Genomic DNA, 17,671 nt, shown 5'->3' with positions numbered 1-17,671 from the left:
ATAAAATGAATGAATGGAGTGAAAAAAGTGGATACAGAGGTTTCTTTCTCTCTCTCTTTCCCTAACGGTGATTGATCAGATTCAGGACAGGCAAAAGAAAGTTGCATTTCACACAACGGCATAGTTAACTTAGATGTGATAATGGTCACAGGCGTAGACAGCTTTAAAGGGGCGGGGTAGACACAATAATGGAACTTGAGGATAGATCTATTGATGGGTATTAACCACGGTCATTAAATCAAACACTCATGTTGAGAGGCAGTGTGCGCCTGAATGCCAGACGCTGGGGACAAGTGCTGAGGGGATGGAAGTCATCTCCACGGCCTGCTTGCATGAGCCTCGAGACGCAGCATGACAGTGCTTGTCTTATGAAGAAGAGCAAAGATAGAGCTCGCGTCTGCCTGAAAAACAAATCACGTTCTCTAGCTTAGGCTTGAAAAGCTGAGCTCTACGGAGACCAGGGGCAGCTTGGCCACCGACTCAAGGTAAGCCCTTGGCTTTGCCCTGGTGGGGAGCCGTCCACAAAAGCTCGAAACAAGAGCTAGTATGAAAACATGCCTGTATAGAATCATAGAATAGGGGTTGGAAGGGGCCCATAAGACCATCGAGTCCAACCCCCTGCTCAATGCAGGAATCGAAGTCAAGGCATCCCTGACAGGTGGCTGTCCAGCCTCGTCTTGAAGGCCTCCAGCATGGGAGAGCCCACCGCCTCCCTAGGTCATTGGTTCCATTGTCATCTTGCCCCCCCAATCAGGACGTTTTTCCTGATGTTCAGCTGGAATCTGGCTTCCTGCAACTGGAGCCCATTATTCTGTGTCCTGCACTCTGGGATGATGGAGAAGAGATCCTGGCCTTCCTCTCCATCTTTCATGCTCCCCGGGAGCAGCAAGCAGACTCCAGGGCTGGCGTCAAGGGTCAGCTTGGTTGGGCACCTGCCAAGGGCTCACGACCCAGCGGAGGGCCCACCAGCAAGAGTCCCATGGAGTTGCTCCTCCACAATTGTGAACTGGAGCCATCACTGCAGACTTCCATTGTCTTGCCCCACCATGGACTAGAAACTAGAAAAAGAAGCCTGGTTTCAATTCGGCGGAAGGAAGGAAGGAAGGAAGGAAGGAAGGAAGGAAGGAAGGAAGGAAGGGCAGAACTGTGACTTGCTTCTACCATTAAGAAAGAGGAGCTCTCTGGCATTCCTATCCCACCCACCCCAGTGCTATCTGCAAATAGCAACCTAGGGAACCCCTGGAATGGCAGAAGGGAAGAAAAGTGGCATTCAGTGCATGGCTCTGGGCCACTCTGCTACATCACAGGGATGTTACATCACAGGGATGCGAGCACAGGGGATCAGTTTCAGAAATCAAAGCAAATTGCATCCAGATTCTGGTAGCGCGAGATGGTGCACGGAGTGCAAGAATGGCCCTTGAGGAATGGCTTGCTTCTGTTTGTCGAAGGCTTGGAAGCGAAGCTGCCCTGGCCACCCAGTGCGAAGCCAGTCGCTACCTCTCGAGGAAAGCGGATGGCTTTAATTAGCTAATGCCCATTAAGTACTTTTGAATATGGAAAATCTCTAAGCACTCGCGATCTTTTGCCTCCGGAGAGAGCAGCTTTAAGGACGGTAAGGGGAGACATAATAGAGGTCTATGAAATTATGCCTGTGGTGGAGAAAGTGGAGAGGGAGACATTTTCCTCCCTCTCTCATAATGCGAGAACCCAAAGGGGTCATCCCATGAAACTGATGGGTGGGACATTCAGGGCGGATAAAAAGGAGGACTTCTTCACACAGTGCAGAGTTCAGCGATGGAACTTGCTACCGCAGGATGCAGTGATGGCCACCAATTTGGATGGCTTTAAAAGAAGGTTGGACAAATTCCTGGAGGAAAAGGCTATCCATGGCTACTAGTCTTGGTGGCTCTGTGCTACCTCCAGTACCAGAGGCAGTGAGCCTGTGTGCACCAGATGCTGGGGAACATGGGTGGGAGGGTGCTGTTGTGCTCATGCCCTGCTTGTGGGTTCCTGGTCGACAGCTGGTTGGCCACTGTGTGAACAGAATGCTGGACTAGATGGACCCTTGGTCTGAGCCAGCAGGGCTCTTCCTATGTTCTCATGATAAGGTGCAGAGCTTTCATGCCAAACGCCACCTTAAAGCCTTTCCCATGGCAGATGTGTGAAGCTCAGCTGTGAGTTTCAAGGGGCCTCTATTCCCCCCGATGTAAGTTGAGGGCTTGGGGGCCTTGTGAGGGAGGTGAGGGGTGCAGGGCGGAATTTGAGGACGGAGAGACTCAGACCTGGTATTAAGGAATGAGATGTGGTGATCACTTCAGATCAGACAAATGCATGGAGAATATGAGCTACTGATAAACTTCACTGGGTTAGCCAGTAGTGTTGAGAGTCAGGATGCCTCTGCCTGACAGTCTACAAGGGTGGATCTCTCCCATCTTGGCATCATGACCAGGGACCCCTGCCTGGCCCCTGTACAGGAAGCAGAATATTGGGACAGAGAGAGCTTTTGCTTTGACCCAGCAGGATGACTGGTGTGAAACTCAAAAGAATACATCCTGCACCAACCCGAGTTGGTCTGACAAAAGATGTACCATTTTAAATCCAGGTGGGCTGATAGATCGAGGTCACTACTGGAGGTCCGAAGCGAACATCCAGTGGACTGTCTGTCTTGTACCAACTGGTTGCTTGGGATTCTTGGGACGAATGTTTGACTGGGTGCTCCTTCTTCTAGAAGGTTTGGACGTTGAACATCAGAAGCCGCCTTATACCAGGTCAGACCCTGGGTCCATCAAGCCCAGTATTGTTGACACAGACTGGCAGCAGTGACTCTCCAGGGTTTCGGGCAGGAATTTTCTCAGCCCTGCCTGGAGATGCCGGGGATCGAACCGGGAACCTTCTGCATGCGAAGCAGGGACTCTCCCTCTGGGCCCCTCCTAATTCCTTGATGCAGCCCACAGTAGAGCTGACAGGCATGGGGGGAACCCACTAAACGTTGGCCAGAGAGCACTGTCTCGTTGCTGACTTTCAACTGGCACAGGGGATGGGGTGTCACCAGGTTTTCTGGGCCACCTACAGGGTGATCCTTCTGCAGCACGGAGAATACCTACTGGTACTGTCCCCATCATCCTCGTGATGTGGAAGATGGGGGTTGTGGTCCAACACATCTGGAGGACACCAGGTTGAGGAAGACTAGGTGAGAGTGTCAGACTAGGAGTGCGGGAGACCCAGTTTCAGATCCTGACTCATCCATGAGGCTCCCTGGGTGAGCCTAGCCTACCTTGCACCCTAGCCTACCTTGCAGGGCTGTTGTGAGGATGGAATAGAGGGAGCTCCTTGAAGAAAAGATGGAATATAGATGAATAGTGTTTGAATAGTGCTTGTAGGGCATAATTATCTCAGTGACCTTTACAACAACACTGTAAGGTAGGCCAAAACAATTATTCCCATTGTGCTGCGGGGGGAGGCTTAGAGAGAGTGACTGCCTTGCTCCTACCACCTGCACTCATGGCACAAGTGGGGCTGACAGCTCAGTCTCCTAACTGTTATGCTACAATAAGCTCAGGCCATTCCCTCTCTCTCTGTGCCCCAGGCATCTGAAGGAGATTGTCTCGGGGGCACAACAAAGAGTATTCATTTCCCACCCACCCCATCCTTGCTTCCAGTCCACCCCCCCCCCCCCGGGTGATTCCTTTTTAGCTGACATTTAAAAATCTTTCAGGAGCAATTGAAACAATGACTTTATTTCGCAAGAATTCATCCTCCAGTTTGGTTTGGCCAAGCGGGCCCAGCAGCTGGCACATTCTGGGCAGAAAACTGGGATCTGGGGTTGGGGCAAGAGAGAGAAACAGATCTGGGGATGTCTTGAGCTGGTGGTCATTTGCAACTTTTGGGCCAAACTGAAAAACAAATAAGATGATGGGGGAGCAGGAAAAGAGAGGGAACCCCTTCCAAACTTTGATCCCGTTACACTATTTTGTACTTGGCCTTCCTCCCAATTTTACAGGCGGCTTTTCTCCAAATCTGTTTATCTTGGTTAGTTACAAAGAAGAAGAAGACATGGAAAGTAATTAATCTTTCATTTACACACACACACACACACAAAACACACACACAGGGCGCCTTCATTTTCGCCTTGACTCCTCCGTGGTCAGCCACATGACCACGATGGCCAGCAGCTGTCAATGGTGGCCTTGTGCAAAGGGACAAAAGAGAACTTGATTTCTAGTTCAGGAAAAAAAGCGGGGAGGAGAATGGTTTTTTCCCCTTTGTGCACCAGGTCTTTGGTTGGAGACGAGAATGGAAAAACTGGAAGGGGTGGTCTGGAAGAAATCTGGAGAATGTTTCTGTTCCCTTGCCCCTCCCCACTCTTTTTGGCTCCCTTGCTGTTAAAATATAGATGTGTAAGTTCCTTGGGGCAGAGACTTGGCTCTCGTGGATGGACAGAGCAACGCCACCTCCATAGACAGGGCTGTATACGCCAAGTGCCCCCATGTCCCAAGCTCAGCTGCTCTTTTCCGGTTGCCGTTGTGGCTAAATCACACACACCCTGCCCCCCTTTGCCTTTTGGAGATGCCTTCTTGAAAGGTTGTGAGCCTGAGCGGCTGGCCAGTGCCATTCCTTCAGGGCTCGGCAGCTCTGCACAGAGGAGTTGGAAGCATTTTGCCTCTCGAGCCCACGTGGGGAAACGCACTGCACCGCTGTGGCACCCCTGTTTTTAGTGCCAGGGCGTTACCTTGGAATAGAGGCAGTGGGAACAGATGGAGCTGCCCCTGAGCAGGTGCAGAGTGCGTATCCCCTAGCAGTGAATAAGTAGAGGGAGTCCCCACACATCAGAGAGTAGAGCAGGGGTGGAGAACCTCAGAAGGTGTTTTATTTATAACTGTATCCCCTCCCTTACTCAAGGACTTCAGAAAAATGTGCAAGGTTCCCCTTGGTTTTATCCTTACTTCAACCCTTATGTCTAAATGTGACCTTAACCTCTAGAAATCTGTGAGAGGGAGGGGAAAACTGACACATCTATTTATTTATTTATTACATTTATTTATTACATTTATTAATCGCCCATCTGGCTGGTCACCCAGCCACTCTGGGCAATGTACAGTAATAGAAACAGGTTAAAACAATAAAATTCTACATTGAAAACATCATATTTCTAAAATACCCTAACCCACCCCAAATGCCTGCCTGAACAACCACCTTTCTATTGCGTGGCAGAAGCTTGTTAAAGAGGGGGCAGGTCACACTAACAGAAATTTGAAAAGGCCTTCCCCAAATCTCTCTAAAAGACAAAATGCAGACGGTGATTTACCAGGGCGCTGGTGTAGCGAGGAGACAGCTGTATGATGAGTTAGGAACACACACACCCCGCCCCGCCCTGTTCCTTTTCCACATCAGTTTTCCACATGCAATATAGGGATAATGATGGCGGTATACCTTACAGGGCTGTTGAATGGATTGCAGCCATAATATATGCAATGTTACCTGAAGCTCTCTCATGTGCTAAGTTCCCAGAAAATAGACGAATTGGACCGTATACAACTCTCCAATCCTCCAACCCTCCTCTTGAGCGATGAGTAACTCCTGTTCATGTTGACTTGATCAAGCACTTTCCTTGTTTTGACCCTTGAATGGCTATTCCTGATTCCTCTGCATGTCTTTCTCCCAACCCAACCTCCTCTTCCCTATGTCATTTCAGGGCACAAATGTTGAACCTCTGCAGAGTTACCTGGGGGAAGGGGTTACAGATCACCGCCAGCCAGGGGCATTTGGCAAAATTTCCCCCCACAAGCAGAGGGGCCTTTTAATATAAATTTTTAAAGAGTTCTGTCCACTGTGACCGGAAATGCTTACGATAAAGCTGCCTCAGATCTTCAGGGTCCACCAAGTACCTCGTGTGAGTAAATAACCTACCAGTCCTTACGTGTTGGGACAAAAAATCGCAGCTTCGCGTATGCGCTGATGGGATCTGAGCTAATGGTGACTGACCAAGAAGGAGATCTTGGGGTTGTAGTGGACAGTTCGATGAAAAGCTTGATGCTGCTGTGAAAAAGGCAAATTCCATGTTAGGCCTAATTAGGAAAGGAACTGAAAATATGGTGATGGGCACAAGTTGTAGCGAAGGCCACCAATTTGGATGGCTTTAAAAAGGGATTGGACAAATTCATGGAGGAGAAGGCTATCAATGGCTACTAGTCTTGATGGCTATGTGCTGCCTCCACCATCAGAGGCATTAGGCCTATGTACAACAGTTGCTGGGGAACATGGGTGGGAGGGTGCTGTTACACTCATGCCCTGCTTGTGGGTCCCTGGTCGACAGCTGGTTGGCCACTGTGTGAACAGATTGCTGGACTTTATGGATCCTGGGTCTGATCCAGCAGGGCTCTTCCAATGTTCTTAGCATGACCATGTGTCCTATTTTATGGAGGACAGTCCTCTATCTGAAGGTGTCCTCTATTTGAAGGGTTGTCCGGCCCAAGTTTGTTTTAAAGATCAAGAACCATGAGAAAGGAGAGCAGGGCAGGTACCTTGGAGGTACCTTGGGCAGGTTTCTTGGAGTTGCAGACACCTTGCGGGTTCCTCGGGCAGGTTCCTTGGAGTTGCAGACGCCTTGCGGGTTCCTTGGGCAGGTTCCTTGGCGTTGCAGACACCCTGCGGGTTCCTTGGGCAGGTTCCTTGGCGTTGCCCAGCCACAGTTAGCATCATCTGGACTGCAAACTGAGCAGCAGACACACAGCTCACCCGGTCTCCATCTTCCCTGCTAGGGTGAGAGACTTCTGTCTGAAGTATAGTAATTATTTCTGTATTTGTACCTACAAAGTACAAATGCATTCTGACTGGTTCTGCATTCCAGGTACAGCTGACAGCAGATGGGCGACTCCAAGGCCCCTGCTTTGTTCTCCCTTCTAATGGTTCTTGATCTTGAAACAAGACTTGGACTGGTCAAGTCCTTCAAATGATAGAGGACTGCCCTCTGTAAAGTAGAGTACATGCCAACCCTAGCTCTTGGTCTCAGGGACCTCCCTTGGGTGGTTTGGCTTGTAGGTCATTGGCTGGTGTTTTTTTAAAATTAAACTCATTTGTAAAATAGGGAAGACAATTAATGGAACTGAAGTTATAAGAGATCAGGATCTATGAGGGAAAATGGTGCAGTAAAGCTTTTGCTGCAAGGCGCATCTTTTCTTGGTATCTCTGTTTACAACTTAGAGTCTTATTGGGGCCATTCTTGCTGTCTTGTAGATCTTCTGGGAAGATGGTATCATCTCCGGCTACCGTCACCCCAAAAGCTCTGCCTTGGATTGTGTCCTCAGCTCCTTCCAACTCAACAATGAAACCATCAACATTTGGACACATTTCCTCCCCACATGGTAAGTCCGTGGTCCCTTCCAACCCAATTCCGTGGGCGGCTGATGCTGGGCCCCCATTCTGCTCTGCTTTGCTGTAATTATCTTTTTTCAGTTGTCCCACCAATCTCAACATTGTACGCCCATAGGTCTCCTGAAGCAGGTGTGTTGAACTTCTTTCAGTCCGAGGGTTGGATTCAGTTCCGGAGAAGCTCTCAGGGGGCACGTTCCAGAGGGCAGGGCCAAAGGAGTGTGGCCAAATGCACAAAATGCCACGGTCTTGTCACGGTCTTGTCTCTACACCTTGGGAGAGGCATCTCAACCTTTTAGAATGGGGGACAAGCTGCACACAAGACAGGACACCAACAAACGATTTCCGGTTGGTGGAAAGGGGGTGGTGCCAGGGGAAGGGGGTGTGGTCATCTGAGGACCCTCCCCCCAGGGCCAGGTTTGGCCTAGGGCCTGAGGTTCCTCACCCCTGTCCTACAGGAATTAAAAACTGGCCCCGCAAAATATTTAGAAACAAATGTACATTCTTCAACATGTAAATTTTGAAATATTGGTGCCGGTGGGGGCACTTTAAACAAAGCAAGCCCAAACCCTTCAATCTTAAAAGAGTTGATGTTGTAAGGGAACCATGTAAAATAGGGCTGTCAGCTTAAAGAGTTTGTAGTTGATTACTTATTTGCCTTTTAATCAATCAGTAATTTAAATATTTAAAACAAAATATTGAATACATTGACATACTGCCATCACCTCACTGTGTTGAGCTCAACTGCCTTGAAGGCAAAGCCAAGTTGCAGCATTCCAGTTATTGTCCCCACTTCTCAATTCCCTCCAAGACTTGTGGGCAGGGATGGATGGATCAGTTTCAGTTTCCCTCCGCTCTTCAGTTTTCTAGTAAGTACAGTTCATCTCAGAACGTTGAGAATTTGTCCAGTCTTCAGTTCAGTTTATCCCAAACTCTGAGATTTTTTTTTTAACATTCGTATGAACATCCATAACAATGTGTGTGTACATTTCTCCCAATACATACATTTCTGTATGCATTTTTGCCTAATATACAGATTTTTTGCAACCAATTTTCCTAATATAATGCATTTTTAGGGCACAATCCTATGTGTATTTAGAAAGAAAAAAGTCCTACAATTCCCAGCATTCCCTAGCTAGCCACGCTGGCCAAGGAATGCTGGGAGTTGTGATCCCATTTTCTGTCTAAACACGCATAAGATTGCGCCCTAAATGTTATTTTCTGTAATATATGAATTTTTGTATGCATTTTTTGACTGGAAAACTGTTGGAAAAATCGGAGTTGTGCAAATTTTGAAGGATAACTGAGTTTCGGTTCACGTAGTGGTTCAAAAGTGCGAAATTAGGAAAATTTGCATTAAAATGTGAACCAAACAAGTGTCTCCCCTAACTGTACTAGAGTTAATTTTCCACCTGGGAGACATTTTTCTCCCTCTCTCAGAATGCTAGAACCCAAAGAGGTCCTCCCATGAAGCTGTTTGGGGGAGAATCAGGACAGATGAAAGGAAGGACGTCTTCACACAGCGCAGAGCGAAACGATGGAAACCACTTCCACAAGATTTCATTTCATTTTCATTGATTATATTTCTATACCGCCCCATAGCCGAAGCTCTCTGGGCAGTTCACAAGAATGAAAAACCATCAACGTACATTATATACACCTTAAAATACATTATATACATCTTAATTATGTAATGTGTAGTGATGGCCACCAGTTTGGATGGCTTTAAAAGGAAGTTAGAAAAATTTGTGGAGGAGAAGGCTATCGATGGCTACTAGTCCTGACAGCTCTGTGCTCCCTCCAGTACCAGAGGCAATGAGCCTATGTACACCAGTTGCTGGGGAACATGGGCAGGAGGGTGCTGTTGCGCTCATGCCCTGCTTGTGGGTTCCCAGTCGACAGCTGGCTGGCCACTGTGTGAACAGAATGCTGGACTAGATGGACCCTCACTCTGATGCAGCAGGGCTCTTCTGACGTTCTTATGATATGTATAGATGCAAATTTGGAAATAATTACTCTACTTCAAATAGAAATCCAGTACATCTTTCCCTGGAGGGGAAGACTGACCAGGTGACCTTTTCTGCCTGTTGTTCAGTCTACTGTCCAGGTGCGGCTGTGTCTGGGCAACTTTGAGACCTTTGCTCTGCTCTCCCTTCTCGCAGTTCTTGATCTTGAAATTGGACTGAGATTGGACAGCCTTCCAACCAGAGGACACCTTCCAATAGAGGACTGCCCTGTAAATTTGGACATGTGGCTACCTTGCCAGCTTCTAAATGTGATGTTTATGCCTGGCTATTTTCCCCGCCGCCCACAGACACGCTTTCTCTACCTCACCTGCAGTGCAAAGCAGTAAATCCGCTCCGGGTTTCCGTCAGGAGTAGTCAGAACTCTAAAGGAGCTCTCCAAGGGCCTTTGCAAAGAATCCGCTCTGGGTTTCAGTCAGAACTCTAAAGCAGCTCTCCAATCTGCTCCGGGTTTCCGTCAGGAGCTGTCAGAACTCTAAAGGAGCTCTCCAAGCACCTTGGAGAGCTCTTTTAGAGTTCTGACTGCTCCTGACTGAAACCCAGAGTGGATTCTCCGCCCCACTGGCATCTGGGGAACAGGTTAGGGCCCCCCGGCAGCTGGATTTGCCCTCCAGGGCTGAGGTTCCCCACACCTGTTCTAGACAGATCTTTATGACCTGGGATGAGGAGGAGGCAAGGACAGGTGAGTCTGGCAAAGGCAGACAAGTCTCCAAGGAGGTGCAGTGGAGAGAGTGCTGAGCGTGGATGGGGGATCCCAGGGCTCAACTCCCCGCGTACCTGGCTTTGGGTGAGCAGTTGTGCTCCGGCCGAGCTGCGTCTGGGGAGCAGGGGATGATGGCTGAGGGGGCGCCTGAATGGGATGCAAAGCTCTCGCGCCTCCCCCCTCGCAGGTATTTCTTGTGGCGGCTTCTGGTGCTCTCCTCCAGCCTGGACTTCTGGTCCGACGCCTACAGCTGGCCTTTCGTGGCCTACATGGGTCTCGTCTGCCTGTACCCCTTCACGTCCAGCTGCGCCCACACCTTCAGCACGATGTCGACTCACGCCAGGCACGTCTGCTACTTCTTGGATTATGGAGCGCTCAGCCTCTACAGTTTGGGTAAGGCGCTGAAGTGGCCGAAGGGGACAGAGACGGCTGACGGGGGCGGGGGGAATGACTGAAGCTCTTTTGGAAACGGATCCAGCGCAAATTGCAATCGAAGGCAACCGTGTCCAGCGGTGAGCTTGCTGGATGCAAGCGAGTCCCGCTGCACGACCTTCGTTCCTCGGCAAGCGTAATAACCAGGGCTCCACTTTGCTCGCTATGAGCTCTGTTTCGCAAACGGACCTCACCTGGCCAACGTTGCTGAACCTGGATGGCTAAGAAACTCAGGTCTTGCAAGGCGGCCCTAGACGATTTGCCAGCAAGCTAAGCAGGCGATGCTGCGCTTGGCGTTTATGAGCAGCTTAGGACAGTCAAGGTTAAACCACCTCTTCAGTTTTAAGGCATGGAAATGTGAAGGCGTCTTGGTACTTTGGGTCTGAGCATACACTTTGGAATGAAGGCAAAACTGGTCTTTGGACATAGTGTATTGCATAGTAGGGGGTGGCAAAGCCCACAGAGACACCCGGCAGTTCCTCATGGGTCTCCATTGGTAGAGGCTGGGCGACTCACTGTCAGGGGTTTCTCTCCCCCTTGTAATGTTTTTACTAAAGTGTAATGTTTTATCTGCCCCCATGGTGAATGAATGGCGCATTCACTTTGGCAGAAGAAAGTACGGGGAAGGCACTCAAGGACACCATTGTGGGCAAAACAAGGGGGGCGGAACCTGCCCCAGGGCCTGGAGATCTTGATGCCTGGGCCTGCTCTGTTCCAAATTGCAGTCTGTCCCATTGAACTCAATGGGGGCCACTGAGAGAGGAGTTCAGGTGCACTAAAGTGTAATAGAACCCCTGGGAATGGGCGTCCAGGTGGACGGATAGGTGGACGCCCAGGTTTCCTTAGAGATCATGGCACAACAGAGCGGTGGAGTCTTCGAGAGCGGTTGGGTGCCCGTGGCTTTAGCCTGCTTCTCAGGGTCTCCAGGCGGGAGGGGTACAATCTCAGGTGCCAGGATCAAGGGTATTTTCTGCTTGGCTTGAGAGATTGTACAAATAGCTCCACGCCTGAGGCTATCAGGCCCCACCCCAAGGCACCTAGACACAGTTAGGCTCCACCCCACCACACCTGCATCCCCATCCACTGATTGACTAGGTATCACCCCTTATTCTACAGATGCCACCCCTTCAGTTTTGGAGGAGGAGCCTCAGGAGACCCAGCAAACACAAGGGCGGAGAGGCTTTGGGATTTCCTGCTTTGGGATTTCCCCGCTTTGGGATTTCCCCGCTTCGGGATTCCCAAGCACATTTGGACAGGCACAATGGAGGAACGATGTGGAGCCATTTCCCCGTAACGGCCTGTGTGTTTGTGTGTTTGTAGGCTGTGCTTTCACATACGGAGCCTACGCAATGCCTGACCGCTGGGTGAACGGCCCTTTGCACCGTTGCTTTGTCCCTCTGGCTGCCTTTAATTCCTTTATCTGCACCAGTCTCTCTTGTTACTCCCGGTACGTAAGGGTTGCTTGCAGGGCCACGATCAGAGCTGAAATGAAACCAGGTTTTGCACTGATTGGCATGCAACATCTCGAATTTCAAAATGGTCTCGGTTTTGACATTCAGTTTCGTTTTGTAACGCAGTCTTTAAACATCTTATCACCAAAGAGAAAAGGCAATGATGTCCAGTTTTAACTTCATACCCTCTGTATGTTATTCCCGTCCAGACTCCAAATCCAACACTTTCTATAATTGAGGATGTTATAAAAAATCCAATTAGGAGAATTCACAAACATGATTACAAACTTGAGGTCATTTCTCCCAAATTCATTTCAGCTCTAACCAAGAACTTTGCAAAATAATCAGAGTTTGTCTTATTTCTTCTTCTTTCACCCAGAATGTCTGTACATTTGTACACTAGATAACTAAGTTTTTTTAAGGATTTAGGGTGCAATCCTAAGGGGACAGTCGGCCACCCCCAAACCCGGAGTCAGCAGACTATCCAATGCAGGGCGGGCGGAGTGCAGGGGGGCCTTGTCCTCTGCGCTCTGGCTGCCCTGTATTTGTGGCTAGACAGCTGATTTTGGCCGCCTAACCTGGGTGCATCAGAGCGCGGGGTGGGGTGGGGTGGGGAGGGGAGGCTGGACGGCACATAGGAAGTGTTGTAACAGCGCTTCTGCGGCCTTCTCCCCTCCCCTGGAACTTCCCCTTTTCAGCCGCTCCGTGCTGCTCTTCCAAGCCCGGAGCCGGGGACGACCTGTGTCTCCTATGCTGCGGCAGGGGAAGGGACGGGGAGTTGGATTTCCTGGGAACCAAAAAATCTTATGGCTGTCTAGACACTGTCCAGCAGCCAGAGGGTTGCACTCCTAGGCTTTAAAAACAACATGTGATCCTTAATATGCAATATTTAAATCAGAAATGTGTACAGGGTTTTCACCAGTTTTCTTTTGTGTCAAGTCTCCTATGCCTTTAAGAGCTGCAGAACAGGCAGAATTGCAACAGGTGAAGCTTCCCCTCAACATGGAAGTACAGTAATATGGGATGCTTCACACACTGAATTTCTGCCTGGCATGCCTTTGTTAAAGGCACAGGAGCCCTACCAAGGGGGGAAAAAACCCAGGCGGAAGCTCTAAAACTATGGCGTATCATTGGAGTAGAGTGTGCCACAGCATTGACAACCCTGGGCCTGATCCTGCTGTCTCTTTACACAGCTCCTGGGAGCATTCTAGGAAGCAGCTAGCTGCTGTTACGGGACATCATGGTATACCTAAGCCGTTCCCAGCTTGGTGCCTTCCAGATGGGTTGGACCACAACTCCCAGAATCCCCTAGCTATCAGAGCTGGCTAGGGATTCTGGGAGTTGTAGTCCAACCCATCTGGAAAGCACCAGGTTAAGGAAAGCTGGTGTAGCTCATCTTATGCATGGGACATTATCCATTCGTTTTAACACATCTGTTGACGGGCTTTAATTCAAGGGCAGATCCACACACCGCTTGTACATCGCTCGATAGCTTCAGCACTGTTCTGGTGTCACAAGAATCGTGTGGAGGGGAAGGGTGGGGGACGCACTCATAGGCCCCCTGCCCTCCGTGCACCTGGCAGACCATCTATAAAGCAGACTCTGTGGCTCTCTGCACAATTGGCTACCCACACATGGAGGATGAGGGGCAGAGAGAGAGAATTCCAGCTAGGGAGCGTGGCCCAGGTCTCCTCCTCCTCCCTGCGACTTTTCTTGGTGTGAAGAGAAGTCCTGAAAGGGGCTTTACGGTTCAGCAGTGGCGCCATCAGGGTAGGACCTTGGGGCAAAAGAGCAGCAGAAGAAGCAGGAAGGCCCCACCAACGCTTGCCACATTTTGAAGTGATATTGCTGTTTAAAGTTGCCCCCATAAGACCATCTGAAGTAAGTGACGTAATACAACTCATCATCTAAAGTAGGGGTGAGGAACCTCGGGCTCAGGGGCAAATCTGGGCCTCTGGATTTTCCCAGAAGGCCATGCTCCCTTCCCCTGGCCTCACTCCCTTTTGCTCAACCACCAAGCATTTTGTCAGGAGCGCCCTAGCGGCCTCTTTCAGTAGACTCCAGTAGCCAACTCAAGACATAGACGAAAGGATTCTTTTCAAGGCTTTAATCCTTTTACAACTTAATGACTCTTTCAGATGCTATCACCAGCGACTAAGCAAGGAACAGCAGAGTAGCTTATGCTCCGAGTTGATCCCCGTTTGAAGGAGAGTCACTTGAAGACCCTGAACTTATGGGCTAGGGAGAGATCCTCCCTCTTTGGGTCCACGGGAGGTGGCCGTTGCTTGCACGCCAAATGGGTGCTACGCCTCCTTTCCGCGCCCCCCATCGCTCGTCGCTCCCTGCGTCTGCATCGAGCGTCTAGCAAGCCTCCCTCCCGCACTCTCTCACTGCCCGGGTCACTATCTATCTCAGGAATGCCAGCAGGAGGAATCTCTGCCAGCTGCTGTGCCTGTGAGGGATGAGCTGGCTCCTCTCCCACGGATTGCTGATCCTCCTCAGAATCAGAACTGCTCTGGGGTTCTGTCGGCTCAATTTCCACCCTGACACATTTGGCCCCCGAGAGCTTCTCAGTGCACCACAGCTGTTTAGCAGCTCACAGCTACATGTGAACTGCCTCGCCTCCATTTGAAGAAGGATTGTGTTTGGGGTGATGCGAGACAGGCGAAAAACTCAGCCTGAGGGGCGTTTGCCATGTCCACATCGGCTACCCATCACTTTTCTATAACTGCAGTCTTTGCCCTGGATCCCAAGACCTGTGTGACTAGTTCTGTGCACCCAAGAGGGGACTTGGAACTGGTTTTTCTCAGGCAGCAGCCTCCCGCCCCACCGCAGAGCAGATCCATTTCGAAAGTAGTTCATGATACAGCATTCTGGGTGGGAGGGCAAATCTGCTGTTTTGAAGAAAAGAAAAAGTCAAAACACTCTGCTTAGGTCTTTGGACCTCAATGCTCACTGAGTAGAGAGCATGTATCAGGGCCTGCCCTACCGTTAGGCAGGGTGAGGCGACTGCCTCAGGCTGTGGATGCTGAGGAGTGCAGAACAGATTGATCTGTATGTGCCCTGCGCCCCCTAAGTTAATGGAGGACGCTGCCCTGCTGCCAGTATTGAAATAAGATTCAACGGCCAGTCTAGTCAGCTTTTGTGCATGGAATTGGAGAGCCATTTTGTCCTTGGCCCCAGGCAGCAAAATATTTGCCCTGAGAGAGGTGCTAAACCAAGGAAGGGAACCTGTGTTTGGTTCATGAGGACATGAATGGAGTAGGACATTCCTCCACCCATTTCCTACAGTGGACGTCTGCCCACAACGTAGAGAGAACTGCGTCTTCTCTCTGGGACGTTTCCACATCTGGCTTGACCCGTTTGACCGTTAGGAAGCTCAAGCTAATTGCTCTCAGGCAGCCAGTGAAAATTATCTTCGCTGCTGCAAACTTTGTATAACGGTCCCATGGGGGGACTGAAGTGGGGAGCAAAAAACTTTGCCATGGAACTCTTCCAAGAATGGGTCTCAGAACGGCTGCTGGTTCTCTGCTGGTGTTCTCCAAAACGGCTTCTCTCCAAGCACCCACTTACTGTACATTTGGCTCCTACTGTTAATACATGAGTCATGCAACTGCTCTTGACTTGCAGCGGGCGGGCTGTGGGTTGGATCCTTGTAGGCCGATCGGTGGGGTGGGGTGGGGTGGGGTGGGGTGGGAGCCAAGGCTGAGAGAAACTGACTTGCAGTTTTAACTTCTAAGAGAGATGCCAAGGCTAAAGCCACTCCCTGAGCTGGGAGGCCTCCAAATTCCTGGTATGTGGAGATGAACTGTTGCTATTGTGGGAGGTGCACTTTGCCCATGCTCAGGGGCATCCCCACCTCTTGCAGAGTTGAGCCTGCTGGCTTGCCTATGCGTGACTGAGGTGGGATTTGACTCTTCTGTTCAATCTACCACAACATGCAGAGAAACATGTGCCTACTTTACAGGGGACAGTCCTCTATTTGAAGGGCTGTCCAGGACACATCCAGTTTAAAGATCAAGAACCTTAAGAAGGGAGAGCAGAGAGTATTTTAAAAGATTGGGGATAATGCGGTAATAAATGTCATTCTGCTTTAACGGCCATGTGAAATTGCGCCGTTCTGCTATATCACAGCGCCATCTAGTGGCTGTGTAATGAAACACGTCGAACTTGCAGAGAAAGGAAGTCCTGGAAAAAAGCACGTATCAGCCTGTGTAAGGAGCTGAGCTTAATCCCGCAAAGAATCCAGAAGCAGAAGCCCCAGTAAGTTGCGGGATAAAAAGCCTGGTGTGGAGAAGCTTCTAGTGAGCAAGCAGGCTGTGGCATCTGCTTTTCTTCTCACCTCCTCCATTGTCTGGGCCAGAGCAAGAGGCAGGTGAACAAGCCGATTGCGATGGGGAAGAGGAGGAGCAAGTCCAGGGGGCTCTTGTCAGTGGGCCCTTGCTGGGGTGTGGGCCCTCGGCAGGTGCCCAACGCTGCCTGCCCTTGACACTGGCCCTTTTTCCAGCGCTCTGTCATCTAAAGGAATCGAAGCCCCTGTACTGCTGTCTCCTGCTTAACAGAGGAGTGCGTAACACAGCTGATTAAACGTTAGCACCGCTCATTATTCTATGAGACGGAATGAAATCCTTGGCTTCTGGCTTTTTTACAAGGTGGCATACGAATACCACAACATCATTTAGAACGAAGCCTCAGTATTAAAATCATTCGAGCACAGCCTTCCCTAGCCTGGCTGGGGATTATGGGAGTTGTAGTCCAACACGTCTAGAGGCCGCCAGGTGGGTAAAGCTGTTCTAACACAACAGTCTGGAACCGACCGGCTCAGCCAAAGACTGGGGAGGCTTCCAGACAGAGGGCTCCAAGCGCTACCGATCCAAAGGCCTTGCATAGCAACTACGTCTTCCCCTCCTGAACAGATTTTCTGTGGGAAGAAAAGAGACGGACGAAGCAGTGGGGAAATATGGGAAGGTTACAAATGGAACACGGTGATATCTGGACCACCCTGTGAAATACTGTGAATGAAGCATAAAAGCCTCACCTGGAAGCCCTTGTGGTCCAAGCACAAATACGCCTATTTTACAGATGGGGGTCACTGAGGCGGAGAGATAAGCAATTAGCACGAGCCCAGCCATGGCAGAGGGTCTTTCTCTTGCAATTTTACTTGCTCTTGTTAAAGTGTTGGGGGTCAGAAACCCTTGGAGATCAGCTGCAAATCACCCAGCAATCTGTCAGTAGATCTTGATCTCCCCTCTGCACCTTGGGTTCAGGTGAGATTTGAACTGGGGACACCGCTGGATCATGTGTGTTGATTCGGAAGCAAGTCCCAGCGTTTTCAGCAGCGCTTTCTCCCAAGTAAGCGTGCTGAGGATTGCCATGAACAGCCCCAGTTTCCTTAGACTCGGCCCTACCTGCTACCCCCATCTTCAGAATGTAGATAGTGATATCGCTCCGCCTTACAAGGTTGTTGTGTATGAAGTGCTCAGTTTCACGCCAGAGCTGCTTTGCTTTTGTTTTTTTGTCCGTGGGTTGCTTTCCCTGCATCTCGGCCCTGCATTTCATGACAGCTTCTTCCTGTCTTCCTTGACCTTTAGATTCCTGGAACTGGAGTGTCCCTGCCGGAGCAAGACCTTGAGAACGGCAGCCTTCGTGTACCCTTTCCTCTTCGACAACATACCCTTGTTCTATAGGGTAGG

General features: G+C 50.0%; 1 protein-coding gene across 4 annotated transcripts in view; it reads left to right on the top strand.

Moving 5' to 3' along the window:
* Positions 1 to 17,671, top strand: part of PAQR6 (progestin and adipoQ receptor family member 6) — a 31,150-nt gene that overhangs the window by 4,699 nt on the left and 8,780 nt on the right. For 2 of the 4 annotated variants that reach the window (XM_084823686.1, XM_084823684.1), the window contains exons 2-6: positions 5,693 to 5,890; positions 7,234 to 7,361; positions 10,283 to 10,488; positions 11,848 to 11,974; positions 17,570 to 17,666. In XM_084823686.1, coding sequence (XP_084679812.1) covers positions 5,840 to 5,890; positions 7,234 to 7,361; positions 10,283 to 10,488; positions 11,848 to 11,974; positions 17,570 to 17,666 — 609 coding nt within the window. In that variant the 5' untranslated portion in view covers positions 5,693 to 5,839. Of the gene's footprint in view, positions 1 to 2,602; positions 2,769 to 5,692; positions 5,891 to 7,233; positions 7,362 to 10,282; positions 10,489 to 11,643; positions 11,975 to 17,569; positions 17,667 to 17,671 lie in introns of all 4 variants that reach the window. The other 2 variants (XM_084823685.1, XM_084823687.1) reach the window with 2 other exon arrangements.

The sequence above is a fragment of the Heloderma suspectum genome, chromosome 17, assembly GCF_057233095.1.
Source record: "Heloderma suspectum isolate Gila_16-S chromosome 17, 16-S_ref, whole genome shotgun sequence".
Classification (NCBI taxonomy): Eukaryota; Metazoa; Chordata; class Lepidosauria; order Squamata; family Helodermatidae; genus Heloderma; species Heloderma suspectum.
Note: the sequence above shows the minus strand (reverse complement) of the source record. Positions and strands in the feature narration are given on the sequence as shown.